The following is a 23,587-nucleotide window of genomic DNA, read 5'->3' on the forward strand; positions in this document are numbered from 1 at the left end:
AGAGCATGTCCCATCAAAGTAGTCCTTTCCAAAGCACATACACTGTAAATATTATGTAGACATTTCAGTGATACTCATTCACCACTGCCTGTGTCTCCCTGCTGTGAAAAGCAGTGAAATATTTACAATATTCAAGTCCTAAATTACTAGTACAACCATGTAAAAAATACTTCATTACAAGCAAAGGTTCTGCATGAAGAAGCTTACTTAAGTGGAAAAATAACAGGACTGTAAATATTCAATCATTTGAACAGTCAGTGGTAACCCCTTGTGAGAAGTTTGAAGGGGAAAACAGTGTTTGGTGAAGCTATCATCTCATAAACTGCTCTTAATAAAACATCTGAAGGTTAGATAACACTAGATTAATCTCTAATAATAGGTTGTATTTAAAAACCTTTATAAGTTATTGTTTTTGAAAAATCAGACTATTTTTCCTGGATACAGAGGAATGAAAGTATGAAAAAGTGTAGAATCAACAACGTACAGTATTTAGTTTACTATCAAAGTTGACATCTGCTCTTGACGGCAGAGGGCCCCTAAGCTAATTGTGATTTAAACAACGTAAAATATATTTCAGTTAATAGAATGCTAATATCTCAGGCCCTGAAGAAGAAAATCAAGTTTTATGATTATTGATTATTTTCATTTCAGTTTTGTGCTATGCTTATGCATGTTTAATCAAGATCGTACAGTAAATGTAAATACAGTGTGCATATAATAGACTGGGGGACTGACGGGTACCCTGCACTGTAGGATACTTGCATTGTTTGTAAATGAATCAAATGTCTTTTAGTTACTGAACTAGGAAAAAAACAGCTGCACACAAGCTACAAATTAGTGGTTGGTTCTAAAGCTTTTGACCGCGCATATGTTGGCCTTCCTGAATGGATATAGTTGTTCAGTTGCCATAGACATATCATTTAGAAGTTAGATTTATATCATTATATCATTGATATAAGCATCTCCAAATGAGCGACCTCTCTGTGCTGATGGAAGCTGCGAGGACATTTCAAGATGCCGTGAAGCGGGTCTATTATTGGAGTCATGCGCTGCTTTCTGTGTCCTTTGTCTGATTGACAGTGTGCCAGTGAGTGAAAGCAGATGAAGGTCAACCACTGCCCTTTCTGATAAGGAAAATGAAATTCCTTTCCATTTTATCTGGTTTGAAAATAGCCCTAATGAAGGTATGCAAGATAGCAGGGGCAGAATCACACCTCAGGCAGGCAGGGATGACATGCGACTTACAGTCAATTCAGGAGGAGGATTTCCCCAAGATGGATAAATAGAAAATGGTTTTCCACTTTGAACTACAAGCCTGTCTAGAAAATCAAATCAGAATCTGTGGTATTTTGGGGATTTTCAGAGTAGTTATGTCTTGACTGCACAAAGACCATATTGTTGAAGAAGGGATGCGCAGTGTGACAAAACTCAGATTTACAGAGCCACAAAAAAAAATAATCTGCTTCAGTACGGCTTAGCCCTTCCTAAATAAACTTTCTTAGACATCCAAAGATTTACCACAGTCTAAGGAAGTAACTCAGGCTAGTTGGTCTTGGTGGCACAGAACCAGAGCAGCATCCAGGCCGATTATAGCACAACGTAAATTACCTTTGCTGCACTTTCAGCAGGAAGCTCTTCTTCTTTTTCATGCCACCCTGCCCCTCCCCGTCTCTCTCTCCCACCTCTGTCATGTTGGAGAAGAGGGGGGAAAGTCATTATGTACAAATGGGGAGGAGAGAGCCAGTGGTTGCTATAGCCATGAAAGTCAGCACCACTAAGAGACAGTGAGGGCACCACTGGGGAGTGTCTGCACGGGGAATGTAATACATTTTCAGCTCATTAAGTTGGACAAACAAATGGCTTACTGTAGATGCTGAGAGTCTCCCACTTCATCAGGAAAACATTGAAAAGTAAGTTTTTTGATCACCTTTATGCTCATTATTATATTTTGTTTTCCTTCTTTAACACTTGTGATAATTACTTTTACTTTACATCATGACCTTTTTAATGTAAGATAATGTAATAGCATCATAATCATGTAATATCTGTGCCATGCTTCTTTGCAACATTGTTACAAAGATGTTTTAAGTCGCTGATAATTTGTTTTGTTTTTGTAACAGGATCAATAAATCCAGAAGGGGCAGTGGAAGAGCATTAATGGAACATCATGAAATTCACTTAAAGACATCAACAGCCCGCTTGAGTGCAACACCTCGTCTGGCACCGACTTTATGTGGAGGTCCAGCGTTGTGTGAGAGGCTCTGAGAAAGATGGGCAATGCTGTTCGAAGCGTCATCGCCTTCATTCCCTCTGAGCGCTGTCAGCGCTTTTTAGTTGGGGACCTGAAGGAGATGCCGTTGGACCGAACTCTGGACCTGAGCAGCCGTCAGCTGCGTCGACTGCCTGTTGCTGCCTGTGCCTTTGATGAGCTGGTGAAGCTTTACCTGAGTGACAACAACCTCAGCAGCTTACCGGCCGAACTGCAGGGCCTAAGGAAGCTGCAGCTCCTGGCGCTTGACTTTAACTGCTTTGAGGAGCTCCCTGCAGCTGTTTGCAGGTTGCCCCAGCTCAGCATCCTTTACCTGGGTAACAACAGGCTGTGTCATCTTCCCAGGGAACTGGGAGAGCTCAAGGAACTGAACACTCTGTGGCTAGAGACTAACTGCTTTACTGATTTCCCTGACGTGGTTTGTGAGCTTACAAATCTTAAGACCCTGCATCTCGGTTACAATCAGATACATAGTTTGCCTGAAGAGCTAAGATACCTGGAAGAACTACGAAGTATCTGGCTTGCTGGGAACTTACTAACAGAGTTCCCACCAGTGTTGCTGGAAATGCACTTTCTGGCTGTCATTGATGTGGATCGGAACAAAATACGCCAGTTTCCAAACCTTTCTCACCTGCAAGGCTTGAAACTCGTCATCTATGACCACAACCCCTGTATTAACGCCCCAGCAGTGGGTGAGGGAGTCAAAAGAGTCGGGCGCTGGGCGGACAGCCCGGATGATGAGCAAGAAGAAAATGGGACAAAAGCAGTGAGTGACACCACAGCTGAGGTGGTGGAGGTCGACTCTGAAGAGCAACACAATATTTAAGGTAGAGGAGCCAAAAGACCCTCAGCTGTGGCAAGCCCAGGCTGCTTGGCCTCTCACTTCAGTGGCATCCTGGAGCACGTGAAGCAGAGTGGTGTGTGGTGCATCAGACTGCTGGTATTTCATCCATATATGGTAAAGCCAATCACTCTTATATGGCCCACAAAATATCACATAGTCCCAAAATGCGTTCAGCGTGAGAGGCGCATTATGAATGCCAGTATGTTGCTTTATTAGTCAAACCTTGTATGCCTTGAAATGATCAGCTGCAACAACAGTAAACTGTTATTCATTTTCACCAAAATCAGATGTTGTTAATCTAAAGGTTTTTGGTATTTTATTTCATGGTGTGAGACACATTTCTTGCAGTATTTTTAATGATTTTACAAGTATTGTGATATATGTACAATGGAAAGATTGTATTTTCACTTGCTGTATGAATGGTGGTGTATTTGGTGGACAGAAATACACGATTTTCTATTAAACCGACTATGCAGTTGTTGCTGTGCCATCATCATGTCAGGATGAACCAGAATTATGTTGATCCCATCTCAACTCACTATTTGTTGTTATTTGTGGGAGTTCTGATTTAGTGCGGAGAATAAGACCATAAAAGACTTCAGTTCTTGTTTCAGTAGAGTCTGAAATAGTATCTGCACCTGCTGTGGCTAAAAACGTTTTTTAATACAAGTGATGGATGGCTTAAGTCACAGAGAGCACTCCTTATCCAGTCAAATGCATAATTCATCTGATAAATTGGGGCTGTGGCTTTGAACAAAGACTGCTAATGGGCCTTAATATCATCACCATAAGCTTCCGGTTTGAAAGAGATAATAAATGGAGCTTTGTAGTTCCCCAGTGTACCAGGAAAATTATCTCTAAATAAGACTAAATGCTTTCTGAAGTATGTCACGTGATGCATTTTGAACTCTTATTCAAAATGTACAAAAACACAAATCAGTTATTTATTTATTAGGATTGTGTAAAACTCTTCACTTCAGTATTTTCAGTTTTCATTCAGCTTTGTATTAAACTTAATACCTAATTATTTTGTATGTTTGGTATTCTGAGCAAGATACTAAAAGCTCCCACCTAAGACACCTAAATACTAAATGCATGCACCTGCAGCTTCAGCAGTGAGCCATCAGGCGCTTTTTTGGTGTTAGAACAAAATTGGGATTCTTCTGATGTTTTTGAAACTTTTGCATGTAGTTTTAGAGTGAAGTCAAACAGTTTGAGAAGAAGTCAAACACAAAAAAAGAGTAAATAAAGATTTAGACCTTCTCTATTGTTGTATTCATGTAAGAACCTTTGGGCTTGTTTTGAATGGTATCAGTTTTATTCATACACTGGGTTCCTGTTTGTATACCCTGCTACTCTACAATGTTATCATTCACCATAAATAAATATGAGTGGATCAGTTTTTCCCCTTTTTTTATTACTTTAGTTTTTCTGCTGTTTTCAACTGACCTCGTAGTTGTGAATCAGCATTTTCTATACAAGAAACGTAGATTTTTATGAATAATTATTCTTTTAGATTACTTATAAATAGCATTCTTTCTTTAGCATATCACTGGGGATCCTTCTAATCTGTGATGTGTGAATATTCAAGCATGGTAAGAACTGCAGTTCTATCATAATTCATATTTTATCAGCAGAAAATATGAATCAGTAATAGGAACAGTTTTATTTTCTTTTTTAAAATCAAATCTAGTATTTGAGACAGTAGATTTGTGCACGCTGAAAAAGAGTTAACTCATCTTCAAAAGCTGACATCCATCCATCCATTTTCTATACCTGCTTAATCCGTAAAAGCTGACAGAATTTGTTCACAAACTCCACTCTAAACCACCCAACTTAAAAGCAGAAACTCTGTGTTTAAGAGCAGCGTATTTTAGTGACGGGTTAAAGAAAAAGAGGTTCACTGCCATTTATTTATTTTATTTGTTCAATGCATAAATAACATCTGCCCATGAATCTTCAGAAAATCCATCATATTTAACAACATCTTTGGTGCAAAGTTATATATCCAGTTACACAACTTCCACGTTTCCGACTTAAACTTTGACCCAAAGCTCCTCTGAGGCGTAGGTTAAACACTTAGAGGCCGAACCACACGCCAACAACGCCTGCATCACCTTTGATTTGACTGCCTCCACCAACAGCATCAGCTTCAAAACTGTAACAACACTTATCTCTGTACACTCAATGTTAATTACAGACGTGTTCCACACTTAATAATCTTATAGTACTTAAAATACCCAACTAAAATAGTCTGCGCTTAGTGGTAATGAGAACAAATAAATACAAACTTTGACAACATCACACGGCAGACTGCAAACTGCACTTCACAAAGACCTGGTCAGAGAATGAACACCAACTGTGTAAAAGCACCGAAGCTTAAAGTCAATAGTTACACTGAGATGGAACATGTATTTGTTGCATGAATAGAAAAAGAAGTGGAGCAGATTGCTTAAATCCTGCATGCTTGACCAACTCTTTTTGCCCCCCTGGAAACTTAAAAACAAAGATGCCTTTTCTTTATCAAAATGTCCAAATCAAATTGCTCTGAAATACTAAAAGGGCTTCTGAGAAAAAAGGAAAAGAAAAAAAAGTCATGTGGACTTCACAATTTAGTTTCAACTACACATAAAAACAGATTCTACTCTAATGATGCTTTCAGCAGACAATCAACACAGTCTCTGTCTATTATAATTTCAAGGACTTACAGAATGTGTAACTAATTCATCCAGGGGTGGCTGCCGTGTCAGAAGATACCATCACGCAGACACAAACACACAAGCTGGTTCAGTTGACTTAACAGGGTGTGTTGAACTGTTGGCAAAACAGCTGATGACATACAACAATGGACACGCCACAGCCGGAATGTAACACCTCAAGTAATGGGCACGAGTAAACACAAATGGTACAAACATGAAACTTGTAACAGTGCAGTTTAAGAGGAAAGAAATGCAGTCAAAGTTACACCGAGGTAAACTGTTATCAGTACAACGAGCTATAACGTGCCAACTAAAACAACAAAGGCATCATATTCTCACGCATGTGAATTTTGTCCAACAGGGGGGTTTTGCTTTAGCATACCAACATCTGACAAATCAGATTCAAGCTACTACATATGAGACTATATGCAACACTTGAGCATTCACTGCATACTTTATGGTTTAGAGACTCATCCAGGGTCCAGGTCTCTGTCGAAGTGCTGTCTCTTCAGGCTGAGACGGAAGGCCTCCATTCGCCACAGCTAAACTGTTGATCTCCTCAGGCGCCTCAGAGTCATGAGACTCTTCTTCCTTAATATCTGGAATTTCGGCCCCAGACTCGGAGGCATCAGTGTTTCCAGAGGGCATCTCTGGTGGGGACTCTACTGCAGTGCCATTTCCCTGTAAATCATATGTCTCAGTCATAGATCCAATCTCTGCAAAAGAACTAAGTTCTCTCTGCGAATTTTCCTTCTCCATGCGCTTTCGAGCCTCCTCCCTCCTCTTCTGGATGCGGGTGTTGTCTCCCATCATGACCTTGACTCTAACTTGATCTGGAGGCCAGAGCCCGCCCCATATGAGCTGCAGGTAGCCAAACAGCGCAATGACGCAAAGGAAGGCAAAATTGGTGGCCACGCCGATCACTGCAGATGTCAGGGGGAAGTTGTACAGAACATATCGTATACCGGTGAAGTAAGCGTGGATACGGAGCTGCGAGGAGTAGATCTGCACCCGTTTGGACAGGATCTCAATAACAGCACCGACTGTTGGTTGGTAAGCATTTGTCTTGTAGTCTGAGAAGAGTTCCACTTCTATGAGCTGCTTCTGCTCAGCCATCCCAGTCAGGAGGAGAGGAGAGAAAAATAAAGTGCTCAGGGACAGCAGAAGGTTGGAACGGTAATGCAGCATTGTGGACCGTCCCACAGTCGAAACAGTCTGCCCACCCCTGATATAACAAGACATCTTGACCATGAACATACCCAGCTGTTCATTCACTGGAGACTCTGGCATTTCTAACTCCAGAGATATTCGGTATGGTTGACCATTAGCCATCACCTGTTCTCTTTCATTCTTCATGAAGGAGATGTTGGCTGTGGGAAAGGAGCAGAGCGCCGAGCCTGGGGCATCACAATCAGAGGCGTAGCTGAAATGTACAGGGGTGGAGAAGCTCACAGACGGCATGTAAGAGTAATAGAAGCTCCCATAGAGAAATACGGACACCCAGAGCAGTAGAATCAGGGTACAAAATAGGATGGCAGCCTGAAGTAAGGTCCGACGGGCTTTGTGGAAAGTCACAGATGCCACATCCTGCAGCCAGTGTAGAACCGGTCCCACTGTACCCCCCATCGTGTCTGGCCCGGAACACACTGACCTTCCCCTGGTCCCGATTTGGACTGTGGTTCCTCCTGCGAGTCCTGTGGACTGTCGCCTCTGTGGCGGATCTTTATGTTCATGCATGAGTGGGTGGCTCCGCTTCAAAACTGTGAAATCGCTTATCTTCACCTCCCATGTCAAGACTGTTGAACTAGCTACACATTCAGAGTCCGAATGTTAGCAATTCAAGCTAGTTACAGCTACTTTGGTCCTCAAGTCGGAAGAAAATACTCGACAAACAAATAAATATTATGTTCCAGTGAATGCTGAGAGTTGATGTTTGTTTCTGACTGGCTCCAAGATTGTTTAAGCTCATAGGGAACTTAGCAAGCGTCCAAATGCGGCTACACCCAAAACACACCTCCGTGACCCGGAAGTTGTTGGAACAAACAGGTAGGTTTCTTCTTTTGTGTCAGCCCTGAACCTCGACGCCGGAGCAGGGAGCAGGTACCCCAAAAGACGGACAATAATGGGGAAGAAAAGTCGACTTGCTGGTGGAGCCGTCGGTCGAAGAACGATCCTTCAGCTTTCACCTCCTGGGAGCCGCGGTGGAAATCCCGGAGAGAGGGAAGAGGCGCCCTCGGGCTCTGATGGTACTTTTTGTAATACGTTAGCATAGTAGCATATTAGCGGAAGGCTAGTTCAATGCTAAATGATTGAAGCGTGAAAATGGGCCTCGTTGTTCAAAAAGAATATGAAGCTGGGCTCAGATTTAACTAGCTGCACATTTATCGTATAATTACATTTATCTTATAACACCCAAACATATTCTGCTATTGCACAAGAACCAACACTTATTATTTTAAGTAATAGACCATAAGCTAAGGGATAGCATGCTAAACTTGCGTTAAATACATGCACGGATAGGCCCGTTAACAGAGGATTCTTACGAACAAAACACTTGGTCAGTCCAAACGTAATTAAATCTACATATACCCACACTATGATCTTTTACTGGAGATAAAGTATAATGTACGTGTTGGAGAATGATCCTTTTCTTTTAGCTAACTGGAGGCTGATTTTAAATCCCCATCTATGTTCTCAGCTCTGCTAATTTACTGAAGAAACTGCTGAAGCTTTACATTTAAACTCTTTATCTCGTAATCAGATGAACAGGATGGTGATGGACACAGATTCGTGAGACGCACAAACATGAAGCCACCAGCGGTGAAGGCTACAGGTGAGTTAAGTGTGTGTTCAGCTTTGTTGTTTCTGTGCAGTGAGATTATGTCACATCTCCATAACGTTGTTGTCCTTTCCCGCAGAGGGATTGTCCCTGCTTGGAGCCTATGAAGACAGTGATGAAGAAGATGCAGGAGACTCCCGTCGTTCAGCTGGAAATGCTCAACTCAACCAGTCCACTGACATCGACAGTACACTTGCAAATTTTATGGCTGTGAGTATATTATGTTAAAACATCTTATTATGACGCACTTTTAAGTAGTATATATTTATGATAACTACCTTTTTAAAAGTATTTTCTAAAAATTGCAATTTAATATTTATCATTGTAATGATATACATTGTTAATCCAGTTATTTTTGTGCACATTAGGTGTGTTTTGAATTAACCACGATTATTATCACTTTTATTGGACTTCGACTTGTACTGGAAGGTCAGAAGTTGTCCATCCACTAAGTATACGTAGAATATTTCAATATCTCACAGGGAATAAACATAATTGATGTATCTATGAAATCCATTGTTTAATTTAGAGAGTCCTATGTTGTGCATCAATGTAAAGAGGAGAAACGGGATGAAATCATTTGTGAATGGATGAATTAGGTACATGTGAGCCCATTCAATTTTGGATTTCTATGGATTGTGTGGACCTTGGGCTAAGAAATAGACCACAGGGCTTGGCATTTCTGACATCAAGTGACATTTGGGTCCACTTTTTTCTATCAGTCAGAAAACTGCATAATTTATTTTTGTTTTATGTATGTTATTAACTTGCATATTTGTTGATCTTATCTCCAGGAAATTGATGCAATCACAACTCAGCCAAGTACAGATGATGTAGAAGCTCGTCCCTCCATTACAAACACCACTCCACCTAGACCTGAGGTTAAAACTCAGCAGCCAGCTGTCGACAATGGACAGAAACAAGAAAGCGCTGAGTTTGAGTACAATACTCAGGACTCACTAGCTGGAGGTAACTACTTTTGCAGCTTCCAAGCACCGATGTTTTTAGTGGCTTTCCTGTTGAAGTTCTTAAGCAAAAGCAGCCCCGCACTGTCATTGTGTTGATAACAAAAAAGTATGTCAAGAGTTTGACGTTGTTTCCACTTTCAAACTTTAAACGGATTATTAAAAATCACTCTGCAGTGGAGATGTTTCTAATTTGTTTCAAAACATCTCAAAATGTACGTTCCAGTGGGTGTAGAGATGGGAGACTGGCAGGAAGTATGGGACGAGAATTCTGGCTGCTACTACTACTGGAACACACAGACCAATGAAGTGTCCTGGGAGCTGCCGCACTATTTAGCTGACCAGGTGCAAAGCCTGGGACATTACGCGAACAGGTAGGGCGACTCGAGAAACAGCTTGGAGTATTATCTTGTGATTGCCAGCAGCATCTTTTCCTACACAATCTAAGTTTAATATTCTTTATTTTGTTCCTGCTACAGGAATTCTGATGTCAGTGATATGTTTTGTACTTTTCCTTGTAGCACGAGTGTCAATGGCAATGGCACAGCCCATGCAAGTTATTACACAGAGGAAAATGCCGCCTCTGCTTCAGCCTCAACGACAGCAAAGGAGACCAAAGTGAAGGCAAGTTTAATTAGAATTAGCATAAATGTGAATCAGGTTGTTTATGTGCTGTTAAAGTGTTGTTAGTTTGAGTTTAAATGTGTGACTTTTGTCTAACAGGAGGTAATAGAGAGTGTTGTAGGCCTTACAAGTGAAGAGGAGGAACGTCGTGGAGTGGCTGCATCCCTCCTCGGTCCTCTAATCCCGTCTGAAGTGAAAGAAGCAGAAGAAAAGTGGAGAAAAAGACTGCTTAAGGGTTTAGATGAGACGGAAAACAGTTTGGATTCGGATGGAGAAAGTGTGAAGCCTGCAGGATCTCCTGCTACGCCCCTTCTGGAGTCAGACTCAGCCCTCACTGTCCAGAAAGACGTTTGCACCAAGAAGCAGTCAAGAGACAATTCGGATGCTGATGAGGAGACAGAGGAAGACACAATGGAACTGGAATTGGCTCTGGAGAGGAAGAAGGTGGGAATTTAATGCTTTTCACAGGGAGTTCTTTTATAACGTACAGTAATTACCTATGAACTGTCTTTTAATCCACTTTAAAACTTGCACTTTGATTAATCTGAACAAAACTAAGCGTGTCGGAATGAGGTCCCTGGTTACTTGGTCCTGGAGTTGTCAACTCTCGAAACCTGTCATGTTCACTTGGGCTCATTGTTTCACTGAAGCAGGATTCTGTGTTGCTCTCTCCTCAGATAATGGATATTCAACAGGGGTAGGAATCTTTATGCACCCCAAGATACGATCAGATTCAGAGGGCTGCAATGCAGTTAGAAAATGATTATTTATATGCAGAACTTGTTTTTCTCTCACTGTGACTGCTTGATACTTTCAACATATTCATAACAACTAGATATAACTAGACTACAAGAATGTAGAATGTTTTATGACTTTTCCCTTTCATTCAGCTCTGATCTCATAGAAAAAACACCATGTTGTACACCAAAGAATGATGGTGTCAGGCATTAAGCAGGGAAACTTTGGAGAGGGATTTCTCTCTCTGTCTCTGTAAATCATAATGAAGCCATAAAAGCCACTGATGTCTAAGTGACAGAATCCTTCAGCTATAATAGAATATGTAATGCAAATTTCATTCAATGAGACTTTATTAATCTCAAAATAGGAAATTCTTTGTAACATAACAATAGTTTTCAGTCGCTGTTCTTAGTCATTGTGTAGAGTTACTGCTGTTGGCAGGATTGAATTCCTGTAGTTGAGTAAGCTTTTACAGAATGCCCTTCTTTGTTGTGTTGAGAGTGTGCAGCGCTGTCCATGATGTTGAGCAGCTTGTGTGGCATGATTCTTTGCATATTCAGCCCAAGGTCATAACTGATACTGGCCACAGCTGTGGGTTTTAAAAATGATCAGCTCAGTTTAATGTCAGAGTGACCTAACATTAACCCAACTCGAACATCTGGCTGTTAGGCTGAGCTACGGGCACTGGAAGAGGGCGATGGGAGTGCAGGGGGCTCCAGTCCATGTTCTGAGGCTAGCCAAGAAGCCACGGGATCTCGTGGTGTTCCTCTGAAGAAGAGCCGGTGGAAAGCTGTTTTCCCCTCTGCAGCCAGCCCTGATTCAAACAGTAGAGGCTCAGAACTGCCTGACAGCACAGAGATGGGTGAGTTCAAGTTTCTTTACTTGTGTTTGTGGAGCTTCCCATGCATGGCAGGAGTGGTTAAAGTAATAGTTAAAATACTACTTGTTGTGTCATGTTTTTTAGCACTTCCTAAAGTTTTGGAAAGTGTTGTGGAGGGAGAGAACAAGGAAGCAGAGGATTCTGAGGACAAAATGGGTTCCAAACCACTTGTGAAAGAGGAGGTTGAGACACCAGAGCTGAAGGTGAGCTCAAGAAATGTCCCTTTGGCTAACTTTAATAGCTGTTGTAGTGTTTTAGCAAATTTTTGATGCTGTAATAATGTAGTTCCAGATTGGAGAACTGGCTAACACCTTAACCAGCAAGATGGAGTTCCTGGGCATCAACAAGAAGACAATCTCTAACTTTCATTTGCTCCTGCTCCAAACTGAGGTGAGAGGGTGGCGCGTTTTCCAGCTTTCAGTTGCAGCTATCCCTGTGTGAGATATTAAATATTTAACATTTCATTTTGATTCACATGATTTTGCACAGGCATGTAGCAGTACTTAATATTTAAAATTCTCATAATAGTCCATCATAAGGTGTCGGTTTGGAAACTTCCTGTAATTACTCTTTCATCTTACTCATTTATCCTGCAGCTCCTTTGCTTTTATCCATCTCTTTGTCCCTTTGACTTTTTGACATTCATCTCACGCTCATGTCTCATCCTTCTCTTTGTGTTTTCTTTTTTCAGACACGGATTGCTGACTGGAGGGAAGGTGCTCTGAATGGGGTCTATCTTCGCCGCAGGCTGCAAGAAGCTGCCGAACACATAAAATATTACGAACTTAACGCCACCCCTAAAGGCTGGTCCTGCCACTGGGACAGGTACGCGCTCCTTACCTTTCACATCTATAACCTCCCTCGCCCCCCCAAAAATCTTACAGTGTGACTTCGGCGCGTTTGCAGACTTTGTAACATGACTTGGGGAGAAGCTTAACCCATATGGATCAAAATCCTTACCAGAAACAGACTCTTCAGGTTTCTGTGATGCAGTCCTTGCAAATACTAATAAGGGAGCGTCCACTGTGAGCCAGCCTGCTTCCTGTTAAATATACCAGCCACAGAGAGGACTCCATGTCCCTTTAACTGACTCTTGAGCCCTTTGTGAGGGCATTTGTAGACTGAATATGGGTTCTTACAGAGGAAAGAGGGTTGTATGTTAGGAAGGTTGGTTTTCGTGGGAGAGCTTTGCACTTTACAGGACTACAACTCCCTGAAAGCAAAGCAGACAGAGCGATGACCTGGAAGCAACAAAGTGTCACGCGTCAGTAAAAGGTGAAGATGGAGCATTGACGGGAATCCAGCAGGTCAGACCAACTCTATTTCATATGTCTTCCTGTTTCTTTTTTTAATTTTTATTTTCTTCTTTATGATGTAAAATGAATTGACTGTGTGACTGTTATTTTCTGACCTATGATTGTTATTATTATTATTGTTGTTGATGATGATGATGATGATGTTGATGGTGTTTCTTCCCTGGTGTCTTCCTTTATCTGGGAGGAAATGGTTGTCAAAAACAGAACAAATGTGACAACCATGATGTGAGCTGCTGAAAGCTACTTTCAGGACCTAGAGATGATTTGTTTTGCATTATTTATTCTTGAGAGCAAGGTGGGTTCCCTATCCACACCCATAACCACACTCTAATTGGGCCCTTGTTCTGGGTGGCTAAAACTGCTGTCCACACCAACAATTTTACTCCTTATTGTGGCCATTATGTCCACTCCCTTTCCTGACTGTCCCAGGGTGTCATGCTACTCTTCAGGTTTCAAGGACCATGGTTGAGACTTGCTTTCTATCTCTGTTGTTCCACTCTTTAGAGAGCACAGGCGGTATTTCTATGTGAGGGACCGGACCGGAGCCTCCCAGTGGGAGTTTCCAACAGAGGAGGACAAGGAGGAGGACCTTAAAGGCAACCAAGGCTCCCAGACACAAACTCCGAGCCAAGGGGATAACAAAATAACGTCTGGGTTAGCTGGTGGGGTTACAGGTCAGTCTTTTACTGCTATACCTTATATTTTAGTGCAATGTTGAGGATGAAAATAAATATTTGATAGTTGCAGTAAGTGGATTTCCTGTTGAATACGTAACTGTAACAAAATGATGTCTTCTCTGCCCTTTGTTGTCCTCTTTTAAACAGAACCTTCTACGTATCCTGCTGTGGCGCCGCCGCCGCCACCACCTCCTCAGCCAAGCGAATCCTCCCTCTTGTCCCCATCCCAGCCACCGCTTCCTGAAAGCCCTCCTCCGCTTCCACCTCTCCCCCCAGGCTCACCACCTCCTCCCCCTCCTCCTCCTGACAGCGATGGAGAAATCATGGAGGTTGAGATGGAGATGGATGACGATAATGACGATGAGCCTCCAGCCCCTGGAACAGAGGAAGATGGCAGCGGGAGGCCTCCTTTACCCCCTGGCTCTGCCAGCACGAAGGTGTGGGTGTAGTCAAGTTTAATTTTTTTAAGTAATTTAACACCTTTTACTTTTGTACGTGCTCAATTCTACAGTTGAAGTTTAAACTTTTGGTCTATTTCTTGTTTTCGTCACAGACTGTGGAGTCAACGAGCCCTTTGGGGAGGGGACAGAAGCGAAAAGCTGGTCAGGCTAATAAAACCATTACAATCGGCAGCAATCCCATTCTCTACACCCAGCCAGTTGCCACAGCAGGTAAAAACACTATACAACCTCTGCAGCAAATATTTATCAAAAGCAGTATGAGCTCCAGTTAGCTTGTGTTTGCATCAGCCTCGGTTTAATGTGCTTTTTCAACCTCCAGTCAGACCTGTGACAGTTCACATAATGTCTTCATTCACTTGTATAAAACAAGTGGGTGAAGATACAGTTGACCTTTCAGTGTCATCTTGATTAATTCATCTTTATTCTCCAATTTTCATTGTAAATAAATGGCTGCTCTCAATTGTTTGTTACTACGTTATTGGTTGGCTTTTGCAATAATAGCAGCATTAGATTGAATAGATCATCTCAAATATTTGACAGGGATAACGCAATGATTTATTTGTGATTTGCAAAGAGAATGAGGGAGATTTTAAACATATTTATATGGAAATGGAGATCATTAGCAACATATAAATGTGCACTCAATAACTGAAGGTTTCTCTCCTTCTGCAGCACCTCTTATGTCAGCAACTGCCTATTGGGGGGTGCCAGCTGTCACTGCCCCTTTGGTCCCTTGTGAACCTCCAGCACCACCTGTCCCGGCCTTACCTCCTCAACCACCACTGCCACCATCCCAGCCACCCTTTGATCCACCTGGAATCAAAGCTCCGCCTATAGACAAGACCAAGAAATTGAAAAAGGATAAGGTTAGTTCTGAAGCTAACGATGTATACATCCTTCCATTGAGCTTTTCTTGAATTTTGTGAAGAGTACACAGCGAAGGCATCCTCGTAATCAATACTTAAATGTCGCACTTCGAAGCAAATGCACTAACCTCTCTCCTGTATCTTTAGTCTAAGAAGAGTAAGACCAAAATGCCTTCATTGGTGAAGAAGTGGCAGAGCATCCAGAAAGAGCTGGATGAGGAAGAGAAGAGCAGCTCCAGCGATGAAGACCGAGATCAGCTCAACAAGAAGAACATTGAGGAGTGGCGGCAACAGCAGCTCGTGACGTACGTTTCTGCACATATTCTAATCACCTTTTGTAAATTATTCACCTGAATTTGTGCCGCTGATTGTATTATTTGTTTTGCTAGTTTCTGCCCTTATCCTGCTGGTTATTGTAACTGTTGTTCTGTTTTTTTATTCTACAGAGGAAAAGCGTCAAAGAATGCCAACTTTGAGGCACTTCCTGTAGACTGGCGGGAACGCCTCAAGAAAAGGAAGATGATGAATAGCACGTAACATCTAGCCCTGGTCATACACTGCTCAGGCAGTGTTTGTAAACCCACTTCTACCAGTACCATAAGGTTGTCCTTCCCCGGCAATCCAGATTTGTTTCACAATTGGTGGAGATTCTTAACCATTTTCTTTGTTCATGATGGAGACATTTAGCAGCCCTTACATGGCAGGCCATTCACATAGAGGGGTTTGAATGTCCTCTTTCTGGTTTTTGTATTCAAAACTGTAAATGTGCCAAAAGTCCTGAGTCGAGCAGTTTGTCAATATTTCACCATTTTGTACAGACCCAGTGTGGATGTCCACAGTTTAGCAGGATTGTCTATTTTATGGAGCATTTTTACAATTGTGCACATATAATGAAAAAGCTGATGGGGCAATGTTTATGGAAGGGGAGGGAATATAATGGAACTTGTATATTTTGTAAAAAGTTATTAAAAAGTTTTTTTTCCAAAGAAATTTCTGTATCATTATGCCTACAAAGTTTTTTTTTCTTTTTTTTTTAAATAAACTTGACTCGTATTATTTTTTTTCTTAATACATGTATACTTAAGATACTTACTTATCACAGATTAATAATAAGTACTTAGTTGAAGTGACAAAATCATATGGCTGTAACTTTTATGTCGCTTTGCCCCAGTTTTACGAAGCATTGTCTCGTCTCCATGGCAACCACGGTGTTGTGGGTTACATGGCAACGTCGCGTACTTCCACATCGTCTCGTATTGCTCGTTCAGACGAAAACGTTCATTTATTGTCTAAAAATGGTGTAATGAAACATGACCGAGGTAAGTGACCGCCAGACAACATCAAATACTTATAGAGAAGCAAAGTTTTGCCGTGTGAAGCAGTAATTGAGCTAAGAAGCTAATGACAATGTTAGCATGAAGGAACATCCAGGACGGAGTCACAAATGAATATAGTGACGATGACTGCTATAAATGAAAGAACTTAAATTTAGCCCTGCAGAAGTATGGAAGGGCATTATCTGTAGCGAAGGTATTGGCCAGCTAGCAGAATTATAGTGTGTATCTGCATAGAGAAGAGGCTAATGAGACATACTGTAACATGCGACTTTCGGTAAAACTATTTTGATCTCCTGGAAATTCACCTAGAAGGTTTTCCTCATTGTATTTACACTTTTTACGGTTTTTACAAATCACTTCATGGCCAAATACAGTATAAGCAGTGATGGAAGTTATCAACTCAACAATGTTAAAAAAAAAGTAATTGCACAGAGCTATTTGTGTCGAAGTGTTCAGACTACTTTATATTTTTATAACATGTAATACAAATACAGCATAGTAGCTGAAATATTTGGGCAGTGACAAGATTGCAATACACACATTCATTATGAATATCTGCATCAAATGCGTTAGTTTTTAATACTTTATGAAATGTGTTTTCCCATTTGAGTTGCTTTGCCAGTTCTATACTGCATCTGCCCCCAGTTGTTGCTTTAATTAAAAAAACAACAACTGAGTTGCTTTCAAGGAGTTTTGGATCAATATCTGTCCTTACAGATAAGCAGCGACTACTCAACTTTGCTGCATTCGGCTGAATCTGTTCTGTGTGTCTGTGAACCCTTCAGAATCCCTCCAGCTGGTTTATTTAAAGGCCATCTGACACATTATCAATAAACTGTAGTGACGTGGTGCCGCTGGAAGCCTTGCATGCCTTCACACCACCTTTGTCTGTTTAACAAATATGATATGCTTCAGATCATGGGCCTTTTCCATACTTTTTCATTCCTGTCAATCTGGCAGGGATTCATCTGAGTTTAAACTCTCGAAGTGTGTTGTTCCACAACTGGTCTACACGCAAACCGCATGATTCTTAGTGTTTTTCTGTTCAATTTAATCTTGTATTCTGGAGGCTTATCAGTGATTTACACTTTGTGGTGAACCCTCTGGTTTATGCCTACACCCTGAAGTGCGATGCCGTACTGGATATCAGTTTAAAAAAAATGCATGTTTGAAACAATCTTTTCTTTACTGTCCTCGTTGCAAAGCTGGTGTTGTATATTGGCCAAATCTGCACAGTTTTCACTCTGTTTGCTGAACAGGATAAAGACACTGATGGCTTTATATTTTCGCTTTTAGGCAGAGAAAACATCAGCCAAGGCTTTCTCTGCCATGAGGAGTTTGTGGAATACCTTCCAGGTGGACCATGTGGACACCAATGGCTTCAACACAGAGGAAGGCCAGGATGATTTAGCAGGGAGGAGGCAGTGTAAGCTATTAACAGTTAGGCTGCATTTGGATGATGTGTATATCATATTTAGCTTAACTGTTTTTGACAAATGAGTGTGAAATTAATAAAGGAACTATGTGAAGATAAGCAATGTCTTGCTGTGTGTGGGGGGAAAGTTTATCTCACCTCATTTTTATGGCATTATATATTAAACAAGCTCATTTGTGAACAAGATAATCCGATTGCATTAAGCTAATTTGGCAAAGGTGAGATTTGATGCGCAACAATTATACCAAACATAAGGATTGTAAGGAAAAATGGGCATGAAGACGCCATTATTAAAGGTATGACGTGTGTTCCCACAGTATCTATAAACCTAAGTCAGACCCTTCGGACCCGGCAGCTGCTCATAAACTTCCACGGGGGCCAACCAGTTCTGAGTCTCCGGGCGCCGCTGGATCTCGTTAACTTTCCAACTATCCCCCGCCCCCGATGGCCCATAGAGTGTGAGGTCATCAGTGACATCATCCAGCATATAGGTCATTTTTTATTTTTTTCATACTTTTATGTCACCAAGTTTGTCACAAACATGCGCAAGGACTCAAAACCCTCCAAAGCAGAAACGATATATCCAATCTTCAGTAGGAGGAATAAGCGATATAGTTTAAGCCTGGTCATGCCCTTTTGTTATTTAACACATAATGACATAAAGACAATGTGTGTTTTGTAGAGTGGGACCCCCCAGAGCCAGAGCCTTTTTATCAGCCCACAGGAAATGAGGGGACACCGATGTCAGTTGGAGAGCAACGGGGGAAGGTTGTCTATTGCAGTGACCCTGGTAACTCCTGAGAAGAAGGGTGGTCTTATATGAATCTGCAGACATTTGTTTATTAATGTATAAATCTCAACTTACATGGATTTATTACATATTATGTGTCTTGCTCCTCATGTCGTCGTTTTTTTTTTTAGATACTCAACAAACAATTTTTGTGTTTTAAGCAACCAAGCGTCCCTATTTCACCTGCTCTCGTGCCGGAGGATGCAGGGGCCCCATAAAGAACACCAATGTCCACGTCAATCACACAGACTTCACGCTTGAGTTTGAGTCACGCTTTGAGAGTGGGAACCTTCAGAAGGCACTCCAAGTGTGAGTCTAGTCTTTGCTACTTTTTTAGCTCGAGCATGTCCCCCCTGTTAGTTTCTACTGTTGCTCACAGTAAATCTTCTGTCTCCTCTTGCCTGGTCAGGGGTGTCTATGACTATGAGCTCACCCTGCGTACGGACTTGTACACCGTGAAGCACACACAGTGGTTTTACTTCAGAGTGAGGAACATGAAGGCTGGAGTGACTTACCGCTTCACTATCGTCAACCTGATGAAGAGCAGCAGCCTGTACTCTCAAGGCATGAGACCGCTCCTGTACTCTGAGAGGGCCGCTGAAGAGGATGGTGTTGGATGGCAACGCACGGGCTCCAACATCAGATATTATCGGAACTGCAAACAGGTAGGAAACATCTGGATCCGCTTTAGTTTGTGCAGTCCAGCTGGTCAATGTCATTTTATGAGATTTAAAATGAACTTTAATAACAGATTGTAAACCAGGCAGTGCAGACAAAACAAACTTCCTATAATAATGTCATTGATTATTTCTACTATTTGTTTCATCCAAACTTGAAATTATAATACAAGACAGAATTTCATTTAAAAACATTGTTTCTGTGTATATCTAGAATGCTAATGAGAGCAACAGTGACACCATCACCTTGTACTCACTCACCTGGACTCTCCAGTTCCCGTATGACTCAGACACCTGCTTCCTGGCCCACTGCTACCCCTACACCTATTCACACCTGCAGCGCTACCTTAGGCGGATTTCTTCCAATCCAACAGTGGCGTCATACTGTAAAGTGCGGGTCCTGTGCCACAGCCTTGCTGGGAATGCTGTATATGTGGTAACAATAACATCTCGGGGGGCCGGCAGGCTGGAAGGCAGGAACAAGAAGGCTGTGGTGGTGACAGCCAGAGTGCACCCTGGGGAAACCAATGGCTCCTGGATGATGGAGGGATTCCTGGACTTTCTGCTTGGGGATTCAGATGATGCTCAACTCCTCAGGGATAATTTTGTTTTCAAGGTGCTCATCATCAACAAAATACATTGCAGTTTGTTGCCTTTGTGAATTAATTTGAAGAGGGCGATATTTTGTGAGTTAGTACCATGTAGAGTATATTCCTATCAAAGTTTTCTTCATTTTTGTTTTACATTCAGAGGGATACACTTAATCTATTGGTTCCTTTTTGTGGCAGGTGGTCCCAATGCTGAATCCAGATGGCGTGGTGGTGGGCAACTATCGCTGCTCTCTGGCAGGCAGGGACCTCAACAGAAACTACAAGACGCTGCTCAGGGATTCCTTTCCTTGTGTGTGGAACACCCGAAACATGGTGGAAAGGTGATTCATTACACATGCATGAAGAAACAACCCGATGGTTTATGAGGGAGCTTTGACTTCATTTTATCCTGCTTTCAGGATTACCTTATGATGTTTACTCATGTGTGAAACTCATGTGTGAAACTCCTCCCATTTTAAAATAACTTTCAAATATTTAGTTTCCCAAGAATAGTCCCGCTTGTGTCTGCCTGCAGTTTCTTTCGCTTTGGTTTCTGGATTTGGGAGCGTTGACCATGATTTCTTCTGCATGTAACTCTGGTTCTGTTTTGCCACACCCTCTCCAGACTAAAGACTGAAATGGATGTACTTCTGTACTGTGATTTTCATGGCCACAACCGTAAAAACAACGTCTTCATGTATGGATGTAATAACCGAAGCGACACTTCCCTCAAACTTCAAGAGAGAGTCTTTCCATTAATGATGAGCAAGAATGCCGGTAATAAGGTAAAGTAACCTTTCAAATGTTCATTTGCCTGAAAAACATTGCTGCTGCTTTAAAATACTGCATGCATTACATTGGTACACATTTACCACCTCTGAGAGAGTATATTCATGGTATTTGTTCATACACTCAACATCTGTCCCTCTCCACTTTAGTTCTCCTTTCGGAGTTGTAAATTCCGGGTCCAGAAGAGCAAAGAGGGCACAGGACGGATCGTCATGTGGAGACTCGGCATCAAAAACAGCTACACTATGGAGGCCACCTTTGGAGGCTCCACTCTGGGTGAATATAAACTCTGTGGATGTCTGCATATATTTTGTGTAATTGTCTGTATCGTGCATTAGATTCTACTATATAATCTATTCTAAATTTAGACAATAGAAAAGGAACTCATTTTACCACTCAAGACCTGAAGTCCCTGGGCTTTTACTTTTGTGACACCCTGCTGGACTTCTGTGACCCTGATCCAACAAAGGTGAGAGACACAGCAACGTGTCACACGAGAACTTATGCAGAAAACTTGTGTTACATAACTGAGCCTCTGTTTCACTCCAAGAGAAGAAGACATTTTAACACCTGGATGCTCTTTTTAAAAAAACTTGAATTCTAAAGTCTGGTATTTAAATGTGTGCACTGTGCTTTTTAAAGTGTCCTCTGTGTCCTTTTTATTTCAGGTCAGTTACTGTTTGACAGAATTGGCAGCAATGTTGAGGAAGGAGGTCAGAGAAAGAATTGGCAAGGGTTTGAGCACTGACTGCAACTTCTCTGTGTCTGACCTGGAAACAAGGTAATGTGGTACTTATTTTATGAAATCCCATGCTATCCACACCGAGGAAACGTGAGCCTGATATAAAGCATGCTCTCATTCAACAGGGAATGTAAATATCTCTCCTCTGTGTCCACAGCACCAGTGGTTCAAACAGTTCAGATTCAGACGGACTTCCAGTTCATTTGCTGAACCAGCCACAGTCTGTCCTCCCACAGGTATACTGATAAATCTGACACTGGCTTATTTTAAGGTTAATCCCGTTTGACCTTTCTATCAGTTCACCACATGCTCACATTGCTCTCCTGCACAGGAAAATCCAGAGAAAAAGAAAAAGAAACTCTTGAAGAGTCGCAAAGAAAGGAGCAGGCTGCAACCAGACAGAGTGAGAAGCAACACACAGCCAAAGGTCCTGCAAAGCAGCAGCACAAATATCACCAGACTAAGAGTTATTATTGTTTTCCTTTAGCATATTCAAGTGTTAATACATTAATAAGACTGATGGGTGTGTGGCCTTTGCAGGAGTCCAACCTGCTCTGTGGCAACACTCTTCAAGACAGCATTCAGAAGAAGCCTGTTGGAACGAGGAAATGGCAGGTATTAAACTAAGAGTACATATGTTTGAGAGACAGATACAGAGACAACCGGGTGAAGAAGTGAAATGTAATGAGGTATGACTTCTTTCTTTATTAAGCTTAATGGCGTGACAAGAAAGGCTGGGATCCCTCCTCCCACTGCTAACGCTGGCGAGGTCAGCCAAGTGACACTGTGGCAGGGCTGCGAGCCCATCAAGGTAGATGAGACCCCCCCCCCACATTCTGTATGATAACACAACAGCCATAAGCTTGTTTGTGTAGCAACTCATTTGTTACCTTTAGAATGAAAAACAACTAATTGCACACTTTTGACATTTAGAACAGCAAAATATTATTTCTAATTGTGAAACTAAATCTGGGATATGTGCCAATTTGTATTTTAGGATGACTGTATGGAATACTTGAGGACTTCTTTCCTGCATCACAAGACAAGAACATATCCACATCGCAACACGCTCACCGCTGTGTCCCCTCCCTCAGGTAGGCTTGTTTTAGCAGTATGCTGTATTTTGTACGGTTTATTTTGGAGGCACGGCTTTTGGATCAAGACAGAATAATCTGGCACCATGAAGGCATCAGGAAATCTCTCTGTAGTGGCGAGTTCATGTCTGACTTTCTGCACAGGTGACTTAGTGATGGATAGAAGACAGTGGAGATGCTCTTCTCAGCTGCTGCACTTGAGCGCTTTCCTTCCATCTCCAGCAAATTCCCCCTATAAAATCTGCAGAGGTTAGTCTGCATGTCAATTGTAGCTTTGCTCAAATTGTAGCTCTTTTGTAGTTAAACTTATCTCTCTCTTTCAGGGTTACCACCTTCTTTTACTGCGCCCTGCAGGTAAACTTCACAGAATCATTATGTCTTCATTAATAGAGCGTACATGCTGAATATGTTCAGATTCAGAGGTGCTGTGTTTCTCCATCACCATGCATGTCAGGATGGTTCCAGCCACTGTTCCAACTAAGTGTCTGCCGACCACTTTCACCGCCAACAAGTCCAGTGGTCGGCCTAATTTTAGAGGAAGGAATGCTGTACGGGCTTCAGGACACTACTTTGTCTTAGAGGACTTCTCCATCTCGAAAACACACAGAACTGAGACCAGATGGCAGGATGAGGACCCGGATTCTTCTGAAGGTTCATCTGCACATCTATTGTGACGAGCTATTTTTCGTGTCAACTAAGTTTCATTTGGCCTCACCTCCATGTTATCTTATTTTGTCAGTGAATCTCTCAAAGATGACATGGGAACCGTTTGGGTTACAGAACCAGGGAAATCGCACCCCTGGCACCCCCCTGAGAGAAACTGAATCATGCAACAATGTCTGTGTGCCTGTACCCAGGGGTCTGAGAGGAAAAAGATTATTTACCTTTAAATCTCATGACCCCTATCAGTCCGACTCTCATTCACTGTCTCAGTGAAATGTTTTCTTTGCAACTG

At 41.9% G+C, this 23,587-nt stretch overlaps 4 protein-coding genes across 6 annotated transcripts; 3 read left to right on the top strand and 1 right to left on the bottom strand.

Moving 5' to 3' along the window:
• Positions 1–1,758: 1,758 nt before the first annotated feature.
• On the top strand, positions 1,759–4,284 carry lrrc10 (leucine rich repeat containing 10). 2 transcript variants are annotated; one of them, XM_072385178.1, is made up of 2 exons: positions 1,759–1,910; positions 2,121–4,284. In XM_072385178.1, the coding sequence occupies exon 2, from the start codon at positions 2,271–2,273 to the stop codon at positions 3,093–3,095; it is 825 nt and encodes a 274-aa protein (XP_072241279.1). In that variant the 5' UTR covers positions 1,759–1,910; positions 2,121–2,270; the 3' UTR covers positions 3,096–4,284. The 2 variants fall into 2 exon arrangements, with proteins under 2 accessions (XP_072241279.1, XP_072241280.1); XM_072385179.1 differs by having other exon boundaries at positions 2,139–4,284.
• Positions 4,285–5,017: 733 nt separating this feature from the next.
• On the bottom strand, positions 5,018–7,797 carry LOC140306861 (seipin-like). The gene has a single exon (XM_072385477.1). It carries the CDS (start codon positions 7,547–7,549, stop codon positions 6,275–6,277), a length of 1,275 nt encoding a protein of 424 aa, XP_072241578.1. The 5' UTR covers positions 7,550–7,797; the 3' UTR covers positions 5,018–6,274.
• Positions 7,798–7,840: 43 nt separating this feature from the next.
• On the top strand, positions 7,841–16,168 carry fnbp4 (formin binding protein 4). 2 transcript variants are annotated; one of them, XM_072385475.1, is made up of 17 exons: positions 7,841–8,058; positions 8,574–8,645; positions 8,731–8,861; positions 9,446–9,620; positions 9,843–9,990; positions 10,138–10,240; positions 10,340–10,684; positions 11,648–11,840; positions 11,943–12,061; positions 12,144–12,248; positions 12,550–12,683; positions 13,679–13,848; positions 13,999–14,288; positions 14,405–14,522; positions 14,985–15,178; positions 15,326–15,483; positions 15,625–16,168. In XM_072385475.1, exons 1-17 carry the CDS (start codon positions 7,935–7,937, stop codon positions 15,713–15,715), a joined length of 2,670 nt encoding a protein of 889 aa, XP_072241576.1. In that variant the 5' UTR covers positions 7,841–7,934; the 3' UTR covers positions 15,716–16,168. The 2 variants fall into 2 exon arrangements, with proteins under 2 accessions (XP_072241576.1, XP_072241577.1); XM_072385476.1 differs by having other exon boundaries at positions 12,150–12,248.
• A 244-nt stretch (positions 16,169–16,412) lies between these two features.
• On the top strand, positions 16,413–23,587 carry agbl2 (AGBL carboxypeptidase 2). Its single transcript, XM_072385180.1, has 21 exons — positions 16,413–16,497; positions 17,812–17,941; positions 18,268–18,441; positions 18,633–18,740; positions 18,902–19,049; positions 19,150–19,405; positions 19,632–20,033; positions 20,206–20,348; positions 20,633–20,792; positions 20,946–21,072; positions 21,165–21,265; positions 21,465–21,577; positions 21,696–21,774; positions 21,870–21,965; positions 22,079–22,153; positions 22,251–22,349; positions 22,536–22,632; positions 22,777–22,881; positions 22,956–22,986; positions 23,087–23,283; positions 23,372–23,587. The coding sequence occupies exons 1-21, from the start codon at positions 16,489–16,491 to the stop codon at positions 23,566–23,568; spliced, it is 2,847 nt and encodes a 948-aa protein (XP_072241281.1). The 5' UTR covers positions 16,413–16,488; the 3' UTR covers positions 23,569–23,587.

The sequence above is a fragment of the Leuresthes tenuis genome, unplaced genomic scaffold (assembly GCF_036924035.1).
Source record: "Leuresthes tenuis unplaced genomic scaffold, fLeuTen1.0.hap1 SCAF_5, whole genome shotgun sequence".
NCBI classification, from domain to species: Eukaryota; Metazoa; Chordata; class Actinopteri; order Atheriniformes; family Atherinopsidae; genus Leuresthes; species Leuresthes tenuis.

Bases quoted from the DNA above. Each gene is read 5' to 3' on its own strand.
- agbl2 (XM_072385180.1), top strand. The intron at 19,406-19,631 runs GTAGGAAACATC...GTGTATATCTAG, and splicing joins ATTATCGGAACTGCAAACAG to AATGCTAATGAGAGCAACAG. The intron at 22,633-22,776 runs GTAGGCTTGTTT...CTTTCTGCACAG, and splicing joins CGCTGTGTCCCCTCCCTCAG to GTGACTTAGTGATGGATAGA.
- fnbp4 (XM_072385475.1), top strand. From the start codon at position 7,935: ATGGGGAAGAAAAGTCGACTTGCTGGTGGAGCCGTCGGTCGAAGAACG. The intron at 11,841-11,942 runs GTGAGTTCAAGT...CATGTTTTTTAG, and splicing joins GCCTGACAGCACAGAGATGG to CACTTCCTAAAGTTTTGGAA. The intron at 15,179-15,325 runs GTTAGTTCTGAA...CTGTATCTTTAG, and splicing joins AGAAATTGAAAAAGGATAAG to TCTAAGAAGAGTAAGACCAA.
- lrrc10 (XM_072385178.1), top strand. From the start codon at position 2,271: ATGGGCAATGCTGTTCGAAGCGTCATCGCCTTCATTCCCTCTGAGCGC.
- LOC140306861 (XM_072385477.1), bottom strand. From the start codon at position 7,549: ATGCATGAACATAAAGATCCGCCACAGAGGCGACAGTCCACAGGACTC.